This window comes from Rhea pennata, chromosome 4 (assembly GCF_028389875.1).
Source record: "Rhea pennata isolate bPtePen1 chromosome 4, bPtePen1.pri, whole genome shotgun sequence".
NCBI classification, from domain to species: Eukaryota; Metazoa; Chordata; class Aves; order Rheiformes; family Rheidae; genus Rhea; species Rhea pennata.
The window spans coordinates 57,202,498-57,221,558 of record NC_084666.1 but is presented as its reverse complement, the minus strand read 5'-3'; the positions used below and the strand labels follow the sequence as shown (position 1 = coordinate 57,221,558).

The following is a 19,061-nucleotide window of genomic DNA, read 5'->3' as shown; positions in this document are numbered from 1 at the left end:
AACATTTGGAGAATAGAAGAAGGCAAACTTCAAATTCCAGGGATCTGTGACCTCCTTAAGTTGGTTTAGAGATTTTACAAATCTCATCAGACTGGAAGCCTTTTGTCTCCGTCACATACATGTAAAAATTTCAAAGGTGTTTATGGTGCTACATTGAGAATGATTGGGGTGGGGAAGAGTGAAAGGGGAGTTGCTTTTTTTTCCCCCAGAAAGTGGGAAGGAATTCTGCCAAAAACTAGACTGGGACAACTGACTGCCATATGCTTGGTACTCTGACCCTTCTCCTGCCTTCATATTTTTTTCCAGTAAATGTTTTTTATTCCTCTTCTCTCATTTTTTAAATAATATTTTCAAAGCAGAACATAAACCAAATGCTCTTTTAGTTCAAGCCAAGCTTTTGGACTCCACAGTGTGTGAGTTAAAAATGAAACCAAATATATTTGCCGTCCATAATCTAGTAACTGTTGCCCAACAGCTCCCTTTTCAGACAGATACGACCAGTGTATGTGGAATCCCATATTCCTCCCATGTTTGAAATTAAAGTCACATAGGAGTAACATATGGTTGGGGCTGCACATTTTGTTTTACATTTCAAGCCAGAAGTGATGTGGGGGAATAAAAGAATAAACTGTTCTGCCCAGCTTGGCTCCCCCGTGAATCCCGGGAGAGATTTCCCATCGCTAAGTGCTGCAGAGGTCAGATGCAGCCCTTTTGCAGCTGGGAGCGCCGTGCTGAGGAGCGCAGCGCGCTCGCCTCGCGGCCAGGCTAGCGCGGCTGCTGCGCCAGCCCTCGCTCGGGGCGACGCGTCCGCGGCGCAAATGTCCTCAGCAGAGCACAGCGCCGTATTGCCACATGGTCCGTGGATCCCTATAGTAGCAAAACTGCTTTTCTCCTGGCTTTTCTGAATGCTTCTTTATTCTTAGAGAGTCTTGAGCCTGAAGCAGTGTTTCATCTAAATAGTGTAAGACCTGATTTCTCCTCTTCCCCTCGTTGAAAGGGATGGTTTGGTCTTCAGCTGAATAGGCAGATCCAATGGGAGTGCGTGTATTCATAGGGGTTATATATCCAAATATGATGAAGGATTGTTGTGACGTTGGGTACTGACATTGTTTTACTGTGCATTGCATCAGACACTTAATATTTTGGGGTCTCAACTTCCCTAGTGGCAGCGCTCAAAGGTGCACCTAAGTCTTGAAAGGCTCCAAGTTCACATTTTAGCAACTAATTTGGTTTGATGGTATGGAAAAGATTTACCTGCCTAAGTGTGGGAGCACATGTTAAAAATTGCAACAAATAAATGAAACACACCTAAGAACAAATAGAACAGAATAGAATGTGTTTTAGTTGTGGGTATGCCAGAATTCTAGACTATAGAAGAAGAGATAACATGGAAAGAACTTTTTAAAGAATATAGAGGTATGAATGCCTCAAACTGAAAGCACTCATTAAGGCAAGCTTTACCTTTGTGTGGCTTTTATGTTTAAAGCTTCTCAGTGATATCAGTTGTTTACAAACACAGTAAGTGTAAGGAATCGCCTTTGTCTTAGACATTTTTTCTGTAGCAGAACTGTCTCCCAGGTGTCCAAAAATGTATAAAATAACCCCCCTTCAGGATTTCAAATCTGTCATTTCCTACAGCACAGTGGGATTTTATCGGAAACTGGTAAAATCATTAAGTTGTCAGTCCTGAGATATTGCAGAGTGACAGGATAGAAACTCTCATAACATGGCAAGGTAACCATAGAGTAATGCTTAAGTAACAAGCAGGAACATTTGACTAATGTTAGAAAATAAATTGTATGAACTCTGGTCCAAGTAAAATATATTCTCAAATATCTAGACCTTCAGCTGGGGTTGTAGCTTGGCTTTCAGAATGCATAGCAATGTAAGTTAGGGAGATCACACTGATTGAGCTAAGAACAAAAAACTCATTTCATTTTTGTTGTTGATATTCTGAAGGAAAATATGTATGCATATGATGGCATACAGACCAGTCAGCTTATTATTCTTGCTATGAATTGTTTCATTTATACAGGGCATATAATGTGCTTTGGAACTGCAGACTGATGTTTCTCAGAAGTCTGCTCATTATGTATGGAAAGAAATTCAAGATAAACTTTCATTAAAAAAAAAGTAAACTGAACAATTTAGACATGGTGTAGGACATGGTTTAGGGCTGAGACCTATGAATTCATTTGGTCAATACAACCCGTTAGCTCATGGTGGGTACTTAGAAATTGCATGAAGAATCTGTAGGGATTCCAACAAAACATTGTTAGCAGTGAGTGAACTTAGTTGCAGACAAGAAAAAAAGCCATTTACACAGTAATGACATACTGATAGCTGTTGGTGTTTGCTCAGCTCCTGCAGAATTACCTAAATTAAAATGTAAACCAAAGCATTTTTAAGAAGTAATAGTTGATTTAAATTTACCATAAAATTCTGCTACACATACAGCTGTAACATGAGAAGCTGATATGTACAACTTGTGGATTATGTTTACTTTTTTGAAAATTTGACTTAAGGAATAACTGCTTCAGTTTTGTTTTTATGGGCAAAATTCTTTGCTAAATCAAAAATAAAAAGACAATTAAAATCAGCAGCAATAATGTAGTGAAAGCTTTGGTTAGATGTTTAGTATATAGATTACAAATAAATGTGCCATGTTTCACTTTAGTGTAAGTTACTGAGATTAGCAATGAGACAACTCCATTATCCTAGGATTGATAGCTTCCGGATAATAATAAATTAAAGAGAAAGACTGCCCTGAGTACTCGTGATGCCCAGTACTTCTCTGAACATTAGTTTGGTCTAAGTGTAGATATCCTTATCTTTCATTATTATCGAGGTAGGGAAAATATGTCCCTTGCAACATATCGGCTTCAGGGGTTACCTTACTCCAGCACACAGGGCAGGTACAAAAGAAGTAGGAAGAGTGTAATAGCCCTCAAGGTAGAAATTTCAGAGTTACAGGAGAAATTCAACAGAAACATTTGAGATAATTTCTGTGACCTAGCAGGACACGAAGGATAACTTCCTCTTTGTTCCGGTGTCCTCAGTCATCATCCCAGTACGTTTGCTCTGGGATTTTTCAGGGAAATGGAGTGAGTGTGATCTCCATTCAGATACTAAAAACCTTTGTTTTTTTTGTTTTTTTTGTTTTTTTTCTGGGGGAGAAGGAGGAGGGGGAGGGAGAGAGAGAGGAAGGCAAAAAGAGAGGGAGGCAGAGGGATCTATTTGAGATATTATGCAATTTTTAGCTAGCAATCTTAGTGTTTGTACTACCAGCTTTTCTTACATGCTATTTATCCAGTTTGAACGATATTTTTAATGCTATGGTCAGACCCATGAAGGAATACCAACTGTCTTAGGCAGGAGTAATCTGTTCAGATCAAGAATAGGATACAGTATGAGCCAAAATAACTGCAATTTCAAGGGGTAAAGCAAGCATGCAGAAACCCTACCCGAATCTGAAAACTTTAACTGACTCTTTGTATGAACTCACCAATTAAGTCTCCCTCTGTTAGTATCCATATCTTGGTATTCATGATGTTAATGCAGAATTTAGTTGATCGATGTCTCTGGAGTGTCTTGAGATTGTGAGTGACATAAAAGAGCTCCATTCCAGGCAAGCCTTTGATTAAATGTTTTTAATCTTAAATATTTAATATGATGGGGATCTACAATGCTGTATTAAACATACTTGTATGTGTGGCTTTTGCAGGCAGCCTCACTGACAGTGGATTCCTGCTCTGAGGATCAGGAACCAGGCTATTGCACTGTTAGCAATGTGGCTGTTTCCACTGATTGGTAAATAGTTCTTCTTTCCTTTTTTTTTTTTTTTTTTTTTTTTTTTTTTTTTTTTTGTAAAATGTAAAATGAAAAATCCCCCTCTAAAATCAGAGAAAATTGGAATAATGACTGCACGCCATTAGCCCAATCCTGAACAAGGGATAGATACATAGGCTTTAGTCCTTCAACAGGGACTTAAAGATGAGTGTCATTTCCTCCCCATCTTCTTTGCAGAAGCAAATTAAATTCTCTACATATCTGGCTACTCCCCAATTCAGGCTTCATTTTCATATTGCATAAGGCAAGGATTTTATTCAGAAATCCCTGCTTCCCAAATCCCTCTCTGTCCCCGGCTTAGGGGAAACATGAGAAATGTACAACCATGTGTAGTCTGCTCGTGGGTGTAAATGGGGCTAGGAGAATACAACTTAGCCACAGACCTTAGCTGATACTTACAGCTCCTTTGTTGTCATTGCTATCTTATATCTGATATTAATTAACTGATTTTTCTGACTCTTTTATAGGACTCTTGATGTACAACCAAATCGAGTTACTGTTGCTGGTATCAGCTCTCTAGAGCCAATCCTTCAAAGGAGAGGACAGGTGGAGAGCCATGATTTTGTGGGCTGTATAATGGAGTTTGCAGTCAATGGACGTCCCCTGGAACCCAGCCAGGCTTTGGCAGCTCAAGGAATCTTAGATCAGTATGTCTGCTATATATGGTATCAAATGGACAGCGTTTACAATAAAGGAAACTGGCAGGAAAGTTAGGTGCTATTCAGTTCAGACACTTCAGATATTTCTTGTAAAAAATGAGTGTAGAATTTCTTCTAAAGCGTGAAGAATTTTGAAAGAAACTGAATTTGGATGAGAGGTTCACTAAAGATTTCAAAGACTTCAAAAAAGAAGCATCATTATATTTCTATTGCAATTTGTTATTAATGTTGTTTTCCAGGCTGAAATAGAGTAGCCGTATTACTCAATTTCTTTATAAGTTCCTGGATTTAACTGTACTCATATGGTTCATTAAACCGCAACTCCCTCTTATTTCTTTTTAATCCTCGATGTCTGTTCTATCACTTTTCCTCTCAAGTATCACTGAATTTCCCTCATATCCTCCAAGTGGTCTTTCAGCAATGATTGATTAGCTGAGTCTATTGTTTTTTTCCACCTCAGTATTTGAAGTCACGGTTCTAGCAATACTGTCAGCCAGACGTCCAAATTTGCTAGCTCACTCTTCCTCTTTCAATCCCACGTTTGCATTGTTCTTTATATGAGGTCTCTTGAGGTCTACAGCATAGAAAGCCCTAAAAGAGTTGTTTCTTCTCTTGCATAACAGATAAAATTTTCCTCATCTCTGAATTCTTTTCTCTTTCAAAAGACTGTTACAACTTGACACTGAAAATTGAGAGCCGTTTAGAAAAATGAGCTGTCTGATAGGAATGGCCCTTCAATTTTTGCATCTCTGTGGGGAAGAAGGGGACTGTTGTTTGTATGCATGACCTTTTCCAGCACATTTGCTCTGTTTATCTGTGTGCACATTCTTCAGGATCTGATTTTCTGGTTTGTTTCAGATGTCCAAGATTAGAAGGTGTTTGTACGACCAGCCCTTGCCAGCATGGTGGTACTTGTGTTGATCACTGGTCATGGCAGCAGTGTCATTGCAAAGATGGACTGACAGGAAAGCACTGTGAAAAATGTACGGAGAGGGTGCCCCTATCTTTCTATTCACTGTACAGTTAACTACAGTAAACATGCTTTCACCAAATGCAGTTAGTTTCTTTTCAGGTGCACAGGATAATGAATTTTATAAAATAATGAAAGCATACAGCATGCTTGTCTCTTAAATAATTATGAAGCAAAAGTCCATGATGGATTGCTGTCCTTGAGTTAAAAATAACAGCATGTACATATATCATATTTTCCTGCATATATATTACACTTCAGATAACTTACATGCATTTAGGATTACTGCTTCCTGGTTATATGTAACCAGTAACCAAAATAAGGCTCTCCCATAGTGGTTGGTCTGCTGTGCAGAGGTAGGAGGGCAGGGAAAGGCTCTTGGGATGAAGAAATCTTTAGGGAAAACTTTCCCGTGTGTAAACGTTGTGTGCATGTGCTTATGGCTTCTCTGAACTATAAGCTTTTCCTATCAAATGACCATCAGATTATATGCGTGAAAATCTGGTAAAGGTAAATAAATGCAAGCCATTTACACTTTTCAAGGTATCTGTAATTATTCTGAGGCTATTAACTTGCATACAGATATCTCTATAAAGCAATATGAGATTGCCTAGGAAAGCAATTTGATTTATTTACATGTAGTATAATGACTGTTCTTTAAAAGCCATTTAATTATTTTCATGTAATAGCTTTGTTTTCTTACGTGTTCCATTATTGTTTTGCTGATTTATATGCTTTCGTTGTACTTGTTTACAAAAGAATTTTGCCATTATTTTAACAGCATTTAGTAGTCAATGCTTTGCCATTATTTTATTCTTTTCATGCCAGACCAAAGGTCTGCTGGTGTAACAAATAGTCATTATCTCTGCCCTGAAGAGCTTACAGTTCAATATATCATGAAACCCTGCTTGCGGTAATGGAAATAGTAACATCTCTGGGAAGGAATTACAGTTCCGAGAGCCAAATTTTTCCCCTACTCCCTCACTTGTTCCCTAGCGAGTTTTAATTTACTATTGACTGATACCAGCAGTAAATTATTAGCACACTCCCACACTCAGACACAATTCTGGTTCAAGCCAAGGAGTAAAGAGGCTGAAGTTGTCATTCAGTCCTGCTCTCCCCACTGACCTGCTCTGAACTTGATCTCTTCTCTGAAGAAAATAGTTATTGCTAGGCTATAGTGCACTGCGTACTCAGTACTTTCCCCATCTTTGTCCCAGATATTACTGCTGACACTGCCTTAGCACTAGAAGGCAAAGGACGACTTGACTACCACATGAGCCCAAATAAGAAGCGAGAGTACATGATGAGACGTGGTGCTGGAGGTGCCAGCCTGGGACCTCTGAACGTGGACCGCTTGGAAGTGAAATTCAGGACAAGAAGTGAGAATGGGATTTTAATTCACATCCAGGAAAGCAGCAACTTCACTACTGTGAAGGTAAGATTACAGCCAACACTAAGTTTGGTTTGATTGGACAACCTCGTGCTTAGTGATCAAAATCACATTTTTCCATTACCCTTGCTGTTTCCTTTATAAAATATTAGACTTTTAACTAAGGCTAGGCACTGCTCCAGTATCATTCATCTTCTCAACAATTCCCTTGCTATTTGCCAAGGTATCAGAAGATCTTGATGGTTTTGTATCTAATCAGTTTTGTCTAGGCTCCAAATAGTGACTGTTTTAAGGCAGCAGGACCACTCTTCATTGCCATACTTCTTATCATCATTAAGTTACACTCTGCAGAGCAAATCATTTCATTATTGGCCTTTTATCTTTTGATTTTTCAGGCCTCGAACGCAGACCCTCCTCAAGCTAGCAAGCGAGTTCCAAAATGTTTTTATAAATTCCTACTAACATGGCTTATTCTTATCAAAGTAGGAAATAAGAAATAACCTGAATTCATGAAGTTACCCATAGACCGATGTCAATATTAAATGATTTTGAGATATGTAGCTATATTAGTGCTTCAAATGCCCCACATTTGTTTTTCCCCAGAGTTTTATTGCTGCAGGAGTTACCTTTCTCAAGAGAAAGCGATGGTTCAGTTCCTGGCTATGACTCAGCCCACTTACTCATAACTCTAAATGAGTACAGCAGTGATGTTGGCAAGCCCCTTTATTGGGTAGATGTAAGCTCCAAGTTTCCTTGACTGCTGTAAGGCTTTCCAAGCTTTTTTTCCTCAACTGTTAAAGAAACCCATGCAGAAATTCACACTTTCTAAGCTTCAGACCCATTGATATTGTCCACCTGTCTGATTCCTGTCCCAGAGGCTATCAGAGGCTTTCCTCACACACTGGTTGCTATTAAGAAACCAGCCTGCATTAGTTCACTGGCATAAACTCTTACCACATCATTCGATAGGAAGATTCTGTCTCCTAGACATATTATCTGATAAGATCTCATTATTTTGAGTTCTGGAGAAAAAATTAAATACTACCATTTTCTGCCTAGGAAAATTTGCTCCACAAGTGTTGTTAAAAAAACCCCAAAAAAGTAGTAGCTTTTCATGGCTGAAAGCATTATGCAAGTACCCTTTTATTGTTAATATTGGTAAAGTTACACAAGCAGGCCAATAGCATCAAGTCCCAGACCTGCTGTGGAAGGACAAATTGCTGAGGTTGCGTAGTTACATATGTGGTAGTTTAAGGAAAAAGAGGTAACTGATTATTGCCGAGAAGTTCCCAGTTGATACTAGTTAATTAAACTGAAGGTCTGCATGACTACAGCAGTTGTCTTGTTTTATTCCCAGTTATCCAGTCTCTTATGGAATTTTCAAAACAGGTTCATGCACCTGCAGCATCACTAGTACCTGCTTCTCTGAAAATGGCAGATTTAGACCCTGAGCTTCAGCCTTTCAACCTCCAATTTCCCTGTGGTGGCATGAGGCAGAGGCATTTCAGCTCTCAGGCTGCAGGAGACGGGAGCCAGGAGTGGGGAGCCCTCGGGTCGCATCCCATTGCAAGGCTGGACCCTGCACAGGGAGGCTCCCCGCGTGACGAAACCCTTCCACCTCAGCGCAGAGCCCGTAGACCTCGGTGAAACTAGCTCACTCTTCCGGCTTCTTGACGTCTCAGAGCACTCGCAGCACAGAAGATCAGCTTTAGGGACTTCTTTTTACAAGACGATTTTGTGATTTGATTTTGGGGTCTTTTAACACACTTGTTATTAAAAATGCATGCATTCAGTGAAAGCCTGCATGTGTTTTTAATATTAAACTGTGCTAGAGAAAAGCTACAAGCAATATGACTACCTAGCTGACTCCAATTATAACTCTTGTTGTTAACTGATTTTGGTATAACTGGAATTGGGATAAAATTAGAGAAGCTGTAATAAATTAGATAATTAGATGTATTGAGATTGCAAGTAGATGATTCATTAAATAGTAAATGTAACTCCCTCTTCCCAGCCAAGAACCATAAGTCGAGAGAAATAAGCTTTTCTTTATAATATAAGGAGTTCCTTAATCCAGCGAAGATACAAAAAAATGGCAGAATAAATTAAGGAAGGAACAAATTCAGATGGTAAATGCCAAAAAAAAAAGTGGAGGATTTCTTGTTAATGAAGCTCTTTGAGTCACAGCTGATTTTCCATTTGCTTCATATTAGAAATAATCTGTGCTTGAAAGAACAAAGAAGCAGATCACTTATTTTATGGTTATTTACCTGGCAATTCTTCTATAATGTGAAATTAGAATATACAATTACATTTTTAGTCTTTCTATAGGCCTAGGCTATTTTGTCTGATAAAGTCTATTTATTTGTTTGCTTACATAAAAGGCCAAAAATAGAAGGTGTTGTTTTCATGAGGCACGAAAGGAAAAATGACACTAACAAACCAATTAAAACATTTAAAAATATATATGTTCTGCACAGTTACTCTTTTTACAAATTCTTCTGATTCTGTAAATGGTGTTTGATTTATTATAGCAGATTCTGGACGGCTGCTTTTCCTAATACGGGATTCTCTCTGTGCTGTGTGATGCTTCAGATGTGTGCCACCTATGTTGGCCAGTACCAGAAGCATCCTATCTTTTAGAGGGAGCTTCATCAAAGGCTTCCCAAATAATACATTTCACATACTTTGAATTATGGCGTTTAAAAATGAAGTGTATGTGTATCTTAACCATTGTGTTTCTTGCTCCAAATGGAGTATGTACTAGATACATTCAGTGCAGGCTGGCTGCCAAGACATGAGCACAGTCATATTAGAGCTGATCTGTATGACCTTAGCTTCCAGCACTAAAGAAGTAAATCTAGAGCATTTAACAGTTTCTGGCAACAGGAGAAGCATTCTTGTAGCCGTTGTGTCACCTCGCAGTATTTCCCAAGTGAAGATTTTTCTTCTTGGAACAAAACGTGAGACTTAAAGAGCTTTCAACAAGCCTGTGGCTTTAACCTTTCATAGGATATTAATGTACACACTCTGCATGCTTGTGCCCAGTTCGCAGGCCTGACAAAGCTACAGCTAAAGACAGAGGAGCGAAAATAGTGATCTTTTAATATGTGTGATCAGGCATGCAGAGTAATAGAGATGAGTTTGGAAGGAAGAACTGCCCAATGAACTGTGTTACTCTGTTACTTTTGACAGCCTGCATACAGCTCACAAGTTTGTACAACCATTGAGAGGTCAGCTAACGCAACAGACTTCTGTGCAATATTTGAGAAGCTTGCTTATTTTATTTTTTAATTATGCTTCTCTAGTATATTTTTCACTCCTTTATCTTAAATGTAGAATTTGCACCAATGGGTTCATTTAATACTGAGCCAGCAAGAGGCTTAAAATCCTGTATCTCACGAATCAGTAGAATTCTGTGGCTTCATTCATAGAAGAAAAGCCAAAAATTTTGTCATAGAATATAAGAGGACCTTCTTTTTTAACAGTTCACAATTTGTATTTTTTTGGTTAAAATGTTCTGTCATATGCAGTGTCCTATTTCTGGCTTCTGAATTGTTTTTTTCTTACAAGGTATGACTAGGTGTCATAGGTCTAGGTTTTCTACAGATAAGATGTATTTAATCGAGGCCAAATTTTTAGTGCAAAATAACTGATGATTTCTGCAATTTGGCATTGCAGAAAAACACACTCAGGCTTCCTCTAACAACTGAAGCCATGCAGTACTGCAGTTGTTTTGAAGTTGGTTAGAGCATGGTGCTAATAGTGCCAATAGTACCAAGGTTGCAGGTTCGATCCCTAGATGGGCCCCTTTTTGGAGGGTTGGACTAGATGACCTCCAGAGGTCCCTTCCAACCTTACCAATTCTATGATTCTGTGATTTTATGAATAAGCATTATGTTGGTCATATGTGTGCATGGGAGGAAGGGAATATGTAGAGTATATCAATATAATTTTTAAATGATGCATTTTGCTTTTTCCTGATCAGATAAAAGGTGGGAAAGTGCATTACATATCTGATGCTGGAATCGCTGGGAAAGTGGAAAGGAATATTCCTGAAGTCTACACAGCAGATGGTCAGTGGCATTCGGTGCTCCTTGAGAAGAACGGCTCCAGCACGCTTCTGTCTGTCGACAAGGCTCATAGCCGGGACATCCTCCACATCACACAGGACTTCGGTGGACTAAATGTGCTTACAATTTCTTTGGGAGGAATCCCACCAAGCCAACCTTTCAGGAGCACAGTTGCAGGTATTTTATATTTTTTTATTATATACTATATACTCTGTGCATAAACATATTTAAGCAGATAAAACTCATGTATACTATATGTATGTATAAAGGGTCTCTATTTGCTCAAAGATAGAAATTACTGTAATTTGTTTTCAGTGACTCATATTCCCCTATGCTTAGTCAGGAAAATTCCAATTCGAAATTACTTTAACATGTCTGGGTAAGGACTGTAAACTTCGCACAAATTTCTGTGTTTAGTGTATGTTGCAACCTTGTTATTTTAAAGTGCAGGCATTCCATCTGAAAGGGTTTTGGAGGTGAAGGTGGGTGGGTTTGCTTGCTTGTCTGTTATATGAATCAGTGGTTGTATAGTTCTGTTATGCTAATGACAGAAGAAAGGACACATTTTTTACCTAAGTCAGAATCTGGAAAATCAAGCCAAATCTTTTACTCAGGCAAAAATGCTAAATAAGAACTTTGTCTCTGTAGGGGTTTGGTAAGTATTGCAGGATTTAGCCTGTTATTAATATGATTAAAATATTTTCTGAATCTCTGCTTCCTCCTGCTAACTGCTATCAAATCAAGAATAGGATTTGTTTCTGAGCAACAGAAACCAAGTACAATAAAGGGCTACCTTCTGACCAACATCTAGCTCTTAAGAAGTAAATCAGCCTCCCTTAAGAGTTAAAGCAATTGTCTTAGACTCTGCCAAAAGAAGTAGATAACATTCACTTGATATTAAAACCCTACTGATAAGTAAAGATGGAAGTGATTGTTAGCTACAAACTGAGATATTCCTGACGATACAGGCATATTTTTAAAAAGCTTTTATTTTGAAAAATCTTCCTAAGTTTAAGTTTTTATCACCAGATAAAGTAACTTGGAATGGTGCAAATTCACAATTCACATTTTTTGACAGTTTCTAGTGTAAACAATGATACCTGTGCATTGTGAATTAGTATGAAATGTGATATGAAATCATATGAACCCGATGCTTACCTTTATCCCTTCTACATGCATGTTTTACGAGCAGCATATGCACAAAGAGGGAAAGAGGCTTTAGCAAAGCTGCAACAAAGAAAATTGAGAACAGTAACTTCTCACCCACTGCCTGATGCTGCAGTAGACAAATTATGACTGTCTGCCTTACATTAGGAATGTACAATCCAAAATCTCGTATTTATATGATGTTTTCTTAATATTGGATTACATTGGGAATGACATACCAAGGTTTTACAAGAGGGAGATACAAAATTCTGCATGCACTCAGGTAGTCAAAAATAGCTGAAGTGCTATTAAAGCAGACAGAAACATACATGGGTGACAGTTTCAGGAATGTGAAACTAGTATATCCAATACTGTTTTCAAACCCAGGTAGACCTGACAAAATCCCAGTTGCTGTGTATCATATCACTGCTGAAAAGGGACCACCAAGACTGAGGCAAGCTAATCCTCTGTTCTGCATGGTCTCCCACCTGAGCCTAAATCCTCAATTTCCTCTTTGTTCAGAAATGCAAAAACAGGAGAAAATGAAAATATAAGTAATGCTGAAAGAAAACACAGCTCTTCCAGAATGGAAAATGAAATAGAAATAGCATGTTTGCAAAACTTAGGCTCTTTTATGTCCCTCAACACCATATGACTTGCATCTCTCAGCAAAGCATATTTGGCATTGATACCCACTACTATTTCACTTCTGTTATCAGAGGATGTTCACATTTTAAAAGAATGTCCTTTAAAGATGACAAATCCTTAATACCTCCTCAAACCACCTGAGCGTATTTGCTATTTCATAAGAGTCAGTTTTCCTAGCATTTATCTCTGCACTAGGCATTTTTACAGAAATTTCCACAACTGTTTATGAAGTTAGCATTAATAGTGGCTGTTCTTCCATTCCAGCAATATATTGACACAGAGGAAACTTTCTCTGGCACAAATGTAGCAGGGAATATTTGCTCCTTTTTATTGTTTCGCCCACTTGTAATGCTTCAGAACCTGAGTAGTGGCATTTTCCTTCTCCTTGTCAATTATTGTATCATGTCTGATACAATTTGGTATTGAATTAATATCTTTTTGTAAGTGTGGCACCTCACATGGCATTCAATCAGAAGTTAAGGAGAAAAGAAAGATGCTTCTTACACCATTTGTGCATATGGTAATTGAGAGCATAATTTATACATTATGGTGTGTTACCATTAGACGCAGCTCTGAGTAAAGGTCAGTGTGAAGTTGCACTATCGTAAAATCCTTGCTGAAAGGATTAAGCCTGAGGAACACAGAGAATTATTAAGCTGGCAAAAGGCTCCATTTTCGTGAGACCTCACACACAACTCCACCTCCGGGTGCACTCACGGCACTGAAACTCTGGGTCACAGCTGATAGGGGACTGCTGCAACCAAACTATGGGAAGTTTAGGAAAAGGGCCTTTTGGGTTCAGAGACATGAAAGGATTGCCGTGAACACCATGTTTCCTAGGGCAGTAAGACATGCGGCTTAGCTGCAGCGCAATAGAGAACTTCGGCTCGGAAACGGAGAAACGGGGAAGAGCAGGCAAAGGAAAATGGCTAGCTGGAATTTTTTTGCTACAGTGGTCAAGCCAGCTGTGAAGAAGTTCGTCTAGTATGCATGATGAAAAGTTTTAGAAGTATGGGAAAAGTAAGAAAAAAAAAGCCTGACTTTTATTAAATTAAATAATTTGAGGGAATATTTGTTCAAAGTAATTTAAACACTTAAAATACTATTTAAATTGATGTTTTCCTACAATAACCACTTGAATTCCTGTCTTATTTACTGAGCAGTGGAGCCTGGTGTTTAGCTTCAGTGAAATGACTCTCTAAATTGAAAATTAATTGAGTCAGTTTAGGATATATTTTTAGAAAATATGTTTCTGTAAAATCCAATTATCTGCTCCCTGGACCGCACTTTGGCAAAATCATTACTTAATACAAAATAATTTTACTTTGAGGGGAAACTACTTTAAAATCAAGATCTGAGAGTGTAAACCTTCAGACTTCCTTTCATGAGTCTAAGTTAAGAGAAAGGAAGAAAGGAAAACTACAGTCACTGAAGAATCCCTTTGCACTGCAAAACTCAGATCTAGTCCGCTTACTGAGCAACAGAGTTGAGTTCATGTGCGGGTAACCTGTTTCTACCTAAAATGCATTTGTGCATTTTTCCTTTTTTTTCTTTTGCTTTTTTTGAGTGATTTGAACTTTTTTTCCAGTTTCTAAACTTGAGGTAGCTATTTCCTAATCTGACATTAGTTCTTCCTCCCACACAGCATCTATAATTCTTAAGTCAGATCAACATTTCAAATTACATTCAGGTTTCTGATAAAAATTGCTTGATTTTTCAAATTTACTGAGAGCAATTAGAATGCATAATGATTTTCAGGGCTTCTCGAAAGCAGGATGGATTTATTTCAGCATCTTAAACACAATTTTTGGTACCTTTTATTTATTGGCCTAAGAAGATTTTTGTTGCTTAGAAATGTTACTAATGAAATTAAAAATCATGGCAAGCCTCTTATTTGTAGACTTAAGAGGACTAAAAGCTTTTTCAAGATATTTAGGTATCATTTATATAAGTGTTATGGTATCATTTATATAAGTGTTATACATATATCTTCAGAGAAATTGCTTAATCATACTCTTATCTTTAATATTTATTTCTATGTGCAGCCTGTGAAAATCATTTGTTTTAAAAGGTGCATGTATAAAAGTTATGTCAGAAGCTCTGGGCACGAGCGATCTCTAACTTTCTTATTCAGTTCCTATCTAATTGGAACCAAGAAATTATCAAAAGTTTATGAACAAAAAAGTTACTAAATCCTAAGAGGAAACATTTAACAAGAGCAACAAACCATTCGTAGTACCTGAGCCCAAATGACGTGGCTGCAGTGCTCTGAGTGTTTGCTTCGCATCTGTTGGCTGCGAGTACTCTGCGTCCAGGTCCCAAAGTGACTGTTGCTTTTTCTCCTAGGATTTGATGGCTGTATTTCCTACGTCAAGTATGGTGGGGAGAGCCTGCCCTTCGCTGGCAAGCACAGCCTTGCGACTATATCCAAAACCGACCCCTCCGTGAAGATTGGCTGCCGAGGCCCCAACGTTTGCGCGAGCAATCCCTGCTGGGGTGACCTGATGTGCATCAATCAGTGGTACGCGTACAAGTGCGTTCCCCCCGGAGCCTGTGCCTCCAGCCCCTGCCAAAACGGGGGCAGCTGCGAGCCCAGCGCCCACGTGGGGTTCACCTGCAGCTGCCCTGAGGCGTACACGGGACGGACCTGCGAGACGGTCGTGGCTTGCCTGGGGATCTCGTGTGCCCCAGGCCACGTGTGCAGAGGTGGGCTCAATGAAGGCTACGTGTGCCTCCCGTCCCCACACCCCGCCGAGCTCTCCCTGCCCCTCTGGGCTGTGCCGGCCATCGTGGGCAGCTGCGCGACGGTCCTCGCGCTGCTCGTCCTCAGCCTGATCCTGTGCAATCAGTGCAGAGGAAAGAAGACAAAAGCACCAAAAGAAGAGAAGAAAACAAAGGAGAAGAAGAAAAAAGGGAGCGAGAACGTTGCATTTGATGACCCTGACAACATCCCACCCTATGGTGATGACATGACGGTCAGAAAGCAGCCTGAAGGGAACCCAAAACCCGATATCATCGAAAGAGAAAACCCGTATCTTATATATGACGAGACGGACATCCCTCACGCGCCAGAGACTATCCCCAGCGCGCCGCTGGCTTCGCCGGAGCCCGAGATAGAGCACTACGACATCGACAACGCAAGCAGCATCGCCCCTTCGGACGCGGACATCATCCAGCACTACAAGCAGTTCAGGAGCCACACGCCCAAGTTCTCCATCCAGCGGCACAGCCCGCTGGGCTTTGCCAGGCAGTCCCCCATGCCCTTGGGAGCAAGCAGCCTGACGTACCAGCCCTCCTACGGCCAGGGGTTAAGGACAACGTCACTAAGCCACTCGGCGTGCCCTACTCCCAACCCCCTGTCTCGCCACAGCCCCGCGCCGTTCTCCAAATCGTCGACTTTCTACAGACACAGTCCAGCGAGGGAGCTGCACCTGTCGATAAGGGAGGGCAGCCCGCTGGAGATGCACAGCGACGTCTGCCAGCCCGGCATTTTCAACTACGCCACTCGGCTGGGGAGGAGGAGCAAGAGCCCGCAGACCATGGCAACTCACGGCTCCCGACCGGGAAGCCGCCTCAAGCAGCCCATCGGGCAGATTCCTCTGGAGACCGCTCCTCCTGTGGGGCTGTCCATCGAAGAGGTGGAGAGACTCAACACCCCTCGCCCGAGAAACCCCAGCATCTGTAGCGCTGATCACGGCCGGTCGTCCTCTGAGGAGGATTGCCGCAGGCCTCTGTCGAGAACGAGGAACCCGGCCGACGGCATTCCCGCGCCGGAGTCGTCCTCCGACAGCGACTCCCACGAGTCTTTCACGTGCTCGGAAATGGAGTACGACAGGGATAAGCCCATAGCGTACACCTCCAGGATGCCCAAGCTGTCCCAGGTCAACGAGTCCGACGCGGATGACGAGGACAACTACGGCGGCAGGCTGAAGCCGAGGCGGTACCCCGGCCGCAGAGGGGAGGGCGGGCCCGTGGGCGCGCAGGCGGCCGGCGCTCCCGAGGGCGCCCTGCCCGGGAAGCTCGGACAGCAAGCCGGAAGCTTCAACTGGGACAACCTGTTGAACTGGGGCCCCGGCTTTGGGCATTATGTGGATGTTTTCAAAGATTTGGCATCACTTCCTGAAAAAGCAGCAGCAGCAGCAGCAGCAGCAGCAGGAGCAACTGAAGACAGCAAAGGTGGTACAACCAAGCCTCCTTCCAAAGATGGGGAAGCAGAACAGTACGTGTAGGCTTTCTGTCCTGGTGTTGTCCCAATGCAGAACCACAGAACGGTCAAACCATTATATGGTTGCAGGAAAGCAAAGGTCAGCATTCGAACCCCAGGCCAGTCTGGTCGGAGGAGACTTTAAAAATAATAACCATTATGCTGCTGAAACAGACTTAAAACGTTTTTAATTTAATTATGCCTGGATGAATTTATTTCTCCTGCATGCATTGTATTTCAAAACAAGATATTCAGCATGCAGCTTTTTAAAAGGGTTTCCTATTTACCATTGTTTGGTTTTTGATTCTTAAATTAATAATGCTTTGTTCTGAAAATGAACTATTTTTTTTTTTTAATTGTGAAGGATGTGCATATTGTCTCCGGCTACTAATGTGTTTTACAATGCAAGAGTATTGAGGGATTTCATTTTCCTTAGGAAGTGCACAGAAGGAGGATGGTGAATGAAGGAATTACAGTAGTAAAGTCTCTCAGAAACTGTAGTTACATATCTTGCAGTTGCTCATATGCAAACCTTAAGGAAGAAATCAGCTTGAGTAATGGCTGGCAACGGTGCTGTAAGTCTTACTCCGTACCAAGAGGTGCTAGAAGCAGCTCAAGCTGGTCAGCACTTTAGGAGTTTTTCTCTTTTCAGCTTATTTGGTTTTTTTTGGGGGGGTGGGGTGGGGTGGGCATTGAGTTGTTTTGTGGGTGTTTTGGGGTCAGGGACTTTTTTGGGGGGAGGGGGGTTGTTGACAAAGTTGTTTGAGAGCTTCTGAATCTCTATAGGATATTTTGGGATGCTTAACCCCGTCCCTTCCCCATCCCTCTCCCAGTGCCTCCAGTCAGAGTGGAGTCATTGGCGTTTGTCAGCTCGGATCAGCCAGGCAGCCTGGCTCACAGCAGCAGCGTGGTCAAGGGCAGCCAGGAGAAAGAAGTAGATGGTGGCGTCTCTTGGCCACTAACCTTGGCCATGCTGCTGGTGCAGCCCGTGTTTCTCCCCAGATTTCATTTTCCCATCTGTACTATGGAAAGGTAGTAATAACACCTACCTCACAGGGGTGTTGTGAGGACTAATTAGTTAACTTGTCTAAAGTGCTAAGACATTATAAAGCACTATAATAAGTATTATCATAAATATTATTAAAGCACTGCCTAGCCTTTGTGACCTTGGAGTGGCATTTTCTGCATTATACGATTTTCTAAGATGGAAACTTTGAAAAATTATTTATTGTATAGAAAATTACTGCACTCTAGCATTTTGGAGCGGATATGAGGGAAAACTACTTGTAGACTCATTAATGTAGCTTACTATTTGTCCCAAATTCCCTAAAGTTTTAGGTTAAGTAGAACTTCACAGAGTCCTTACATCTTCATGCAGACCTGATGAACCTATCATACTGTGTAAAAACATCAATTTTTTTTTACCTAAGCTGTGTTTTTTATATCAATATTTTCCTATGCTGAATAGTTTTCTTACTTTCAGGGAAGGTAAGAAAAATACTTTTTTTACATTTGTTACTTATGTAACATCCATATTTTTCACATTTTGATAAAATTGTAACATACTGTATGCTTTCTACTTGTAAATGCCAATAATAGAATTAAAATATTTATTTAAAATCTTTAGTGTGTGTTATTGGAAAACCTTTTTCTTTTTCTTTCTCTGTTTTCACTCCTCAATCTTCACTTTTACTAGCTTTTTTTTTCCCTTGGAAAATGGGCTTTAAGTATCAAGTTGATGGTGTAAAACACACATTGAGGGTTCAGTCATGGTGAAGTCAGCACTTGCATCACTTTGGAAATTAAATTAGTCTCTCTGCAGATTAATTAACTCTGCAGTGCACAAGCCCAGTGCACTTCTTGGGGTCTGGTGTGGTGGTTCTTTGCAAAGGAATAAATTGCAGCAGGGAAATGGGAGGCTTTCACCATGTCTCTCTTCCATTTCATCAGTGACCTTGATGTTTTCAAAAAGAAGCAGGCTTCATCTTTCTCAGGGAGACGGAAAATTGGTATTGCGGCAGCACTGTGACATTGCTGGGCCTGAGATAATGTCCAAAGTACTAGATCTGCTTTCAAACAGATTTCTAATAACATCGCAGTACGCTGTTTTAGCCTGTAG

At 40.5% G+C, this 19,061-nt stretch overlaps 1 protein-coding gene across 1 annotated transcript in view; it reads left to right on the top strand.

The window, feature by feature from the left end:
* The window catches only part of FAT4 (FAT atypical cadherin 4), a 143,626-nt gene extending 126,019 nt beyond the window's left edge, over nt 1–17,607 (top strand). The window contains exons 12-17 of the mRNA XM_062573988.1: nt 3,725–3,810; nt 4,317–4,496; nt 5,367–5,491; nt 6,699–6,916; nt 10,860–11,121; nt 15,085–17,607. Of these exons, the coding sequence (XP_062429972.1) occupies nt 3,725–3,810; nt 4,317–4,496; nt 5,367–5,491; nt 6,699–6,916; nt 10,860–11,121; nt 15,085–16,967 (2,754 nt within the window). The 3' untranslated portion in view covers nt 16,968–17,607. The remainder of the gene's footprint in view (nt 1–3,724; nt 3,811–4,316; nt 4,497–5,366; nt 5,492–6,698; nt 6,917–10,859; nt 11,122–15,084) is intronic.
* The last annotated feature ends 1,454 nt before the right edge of the window (nt 17,608–19,061 follow it).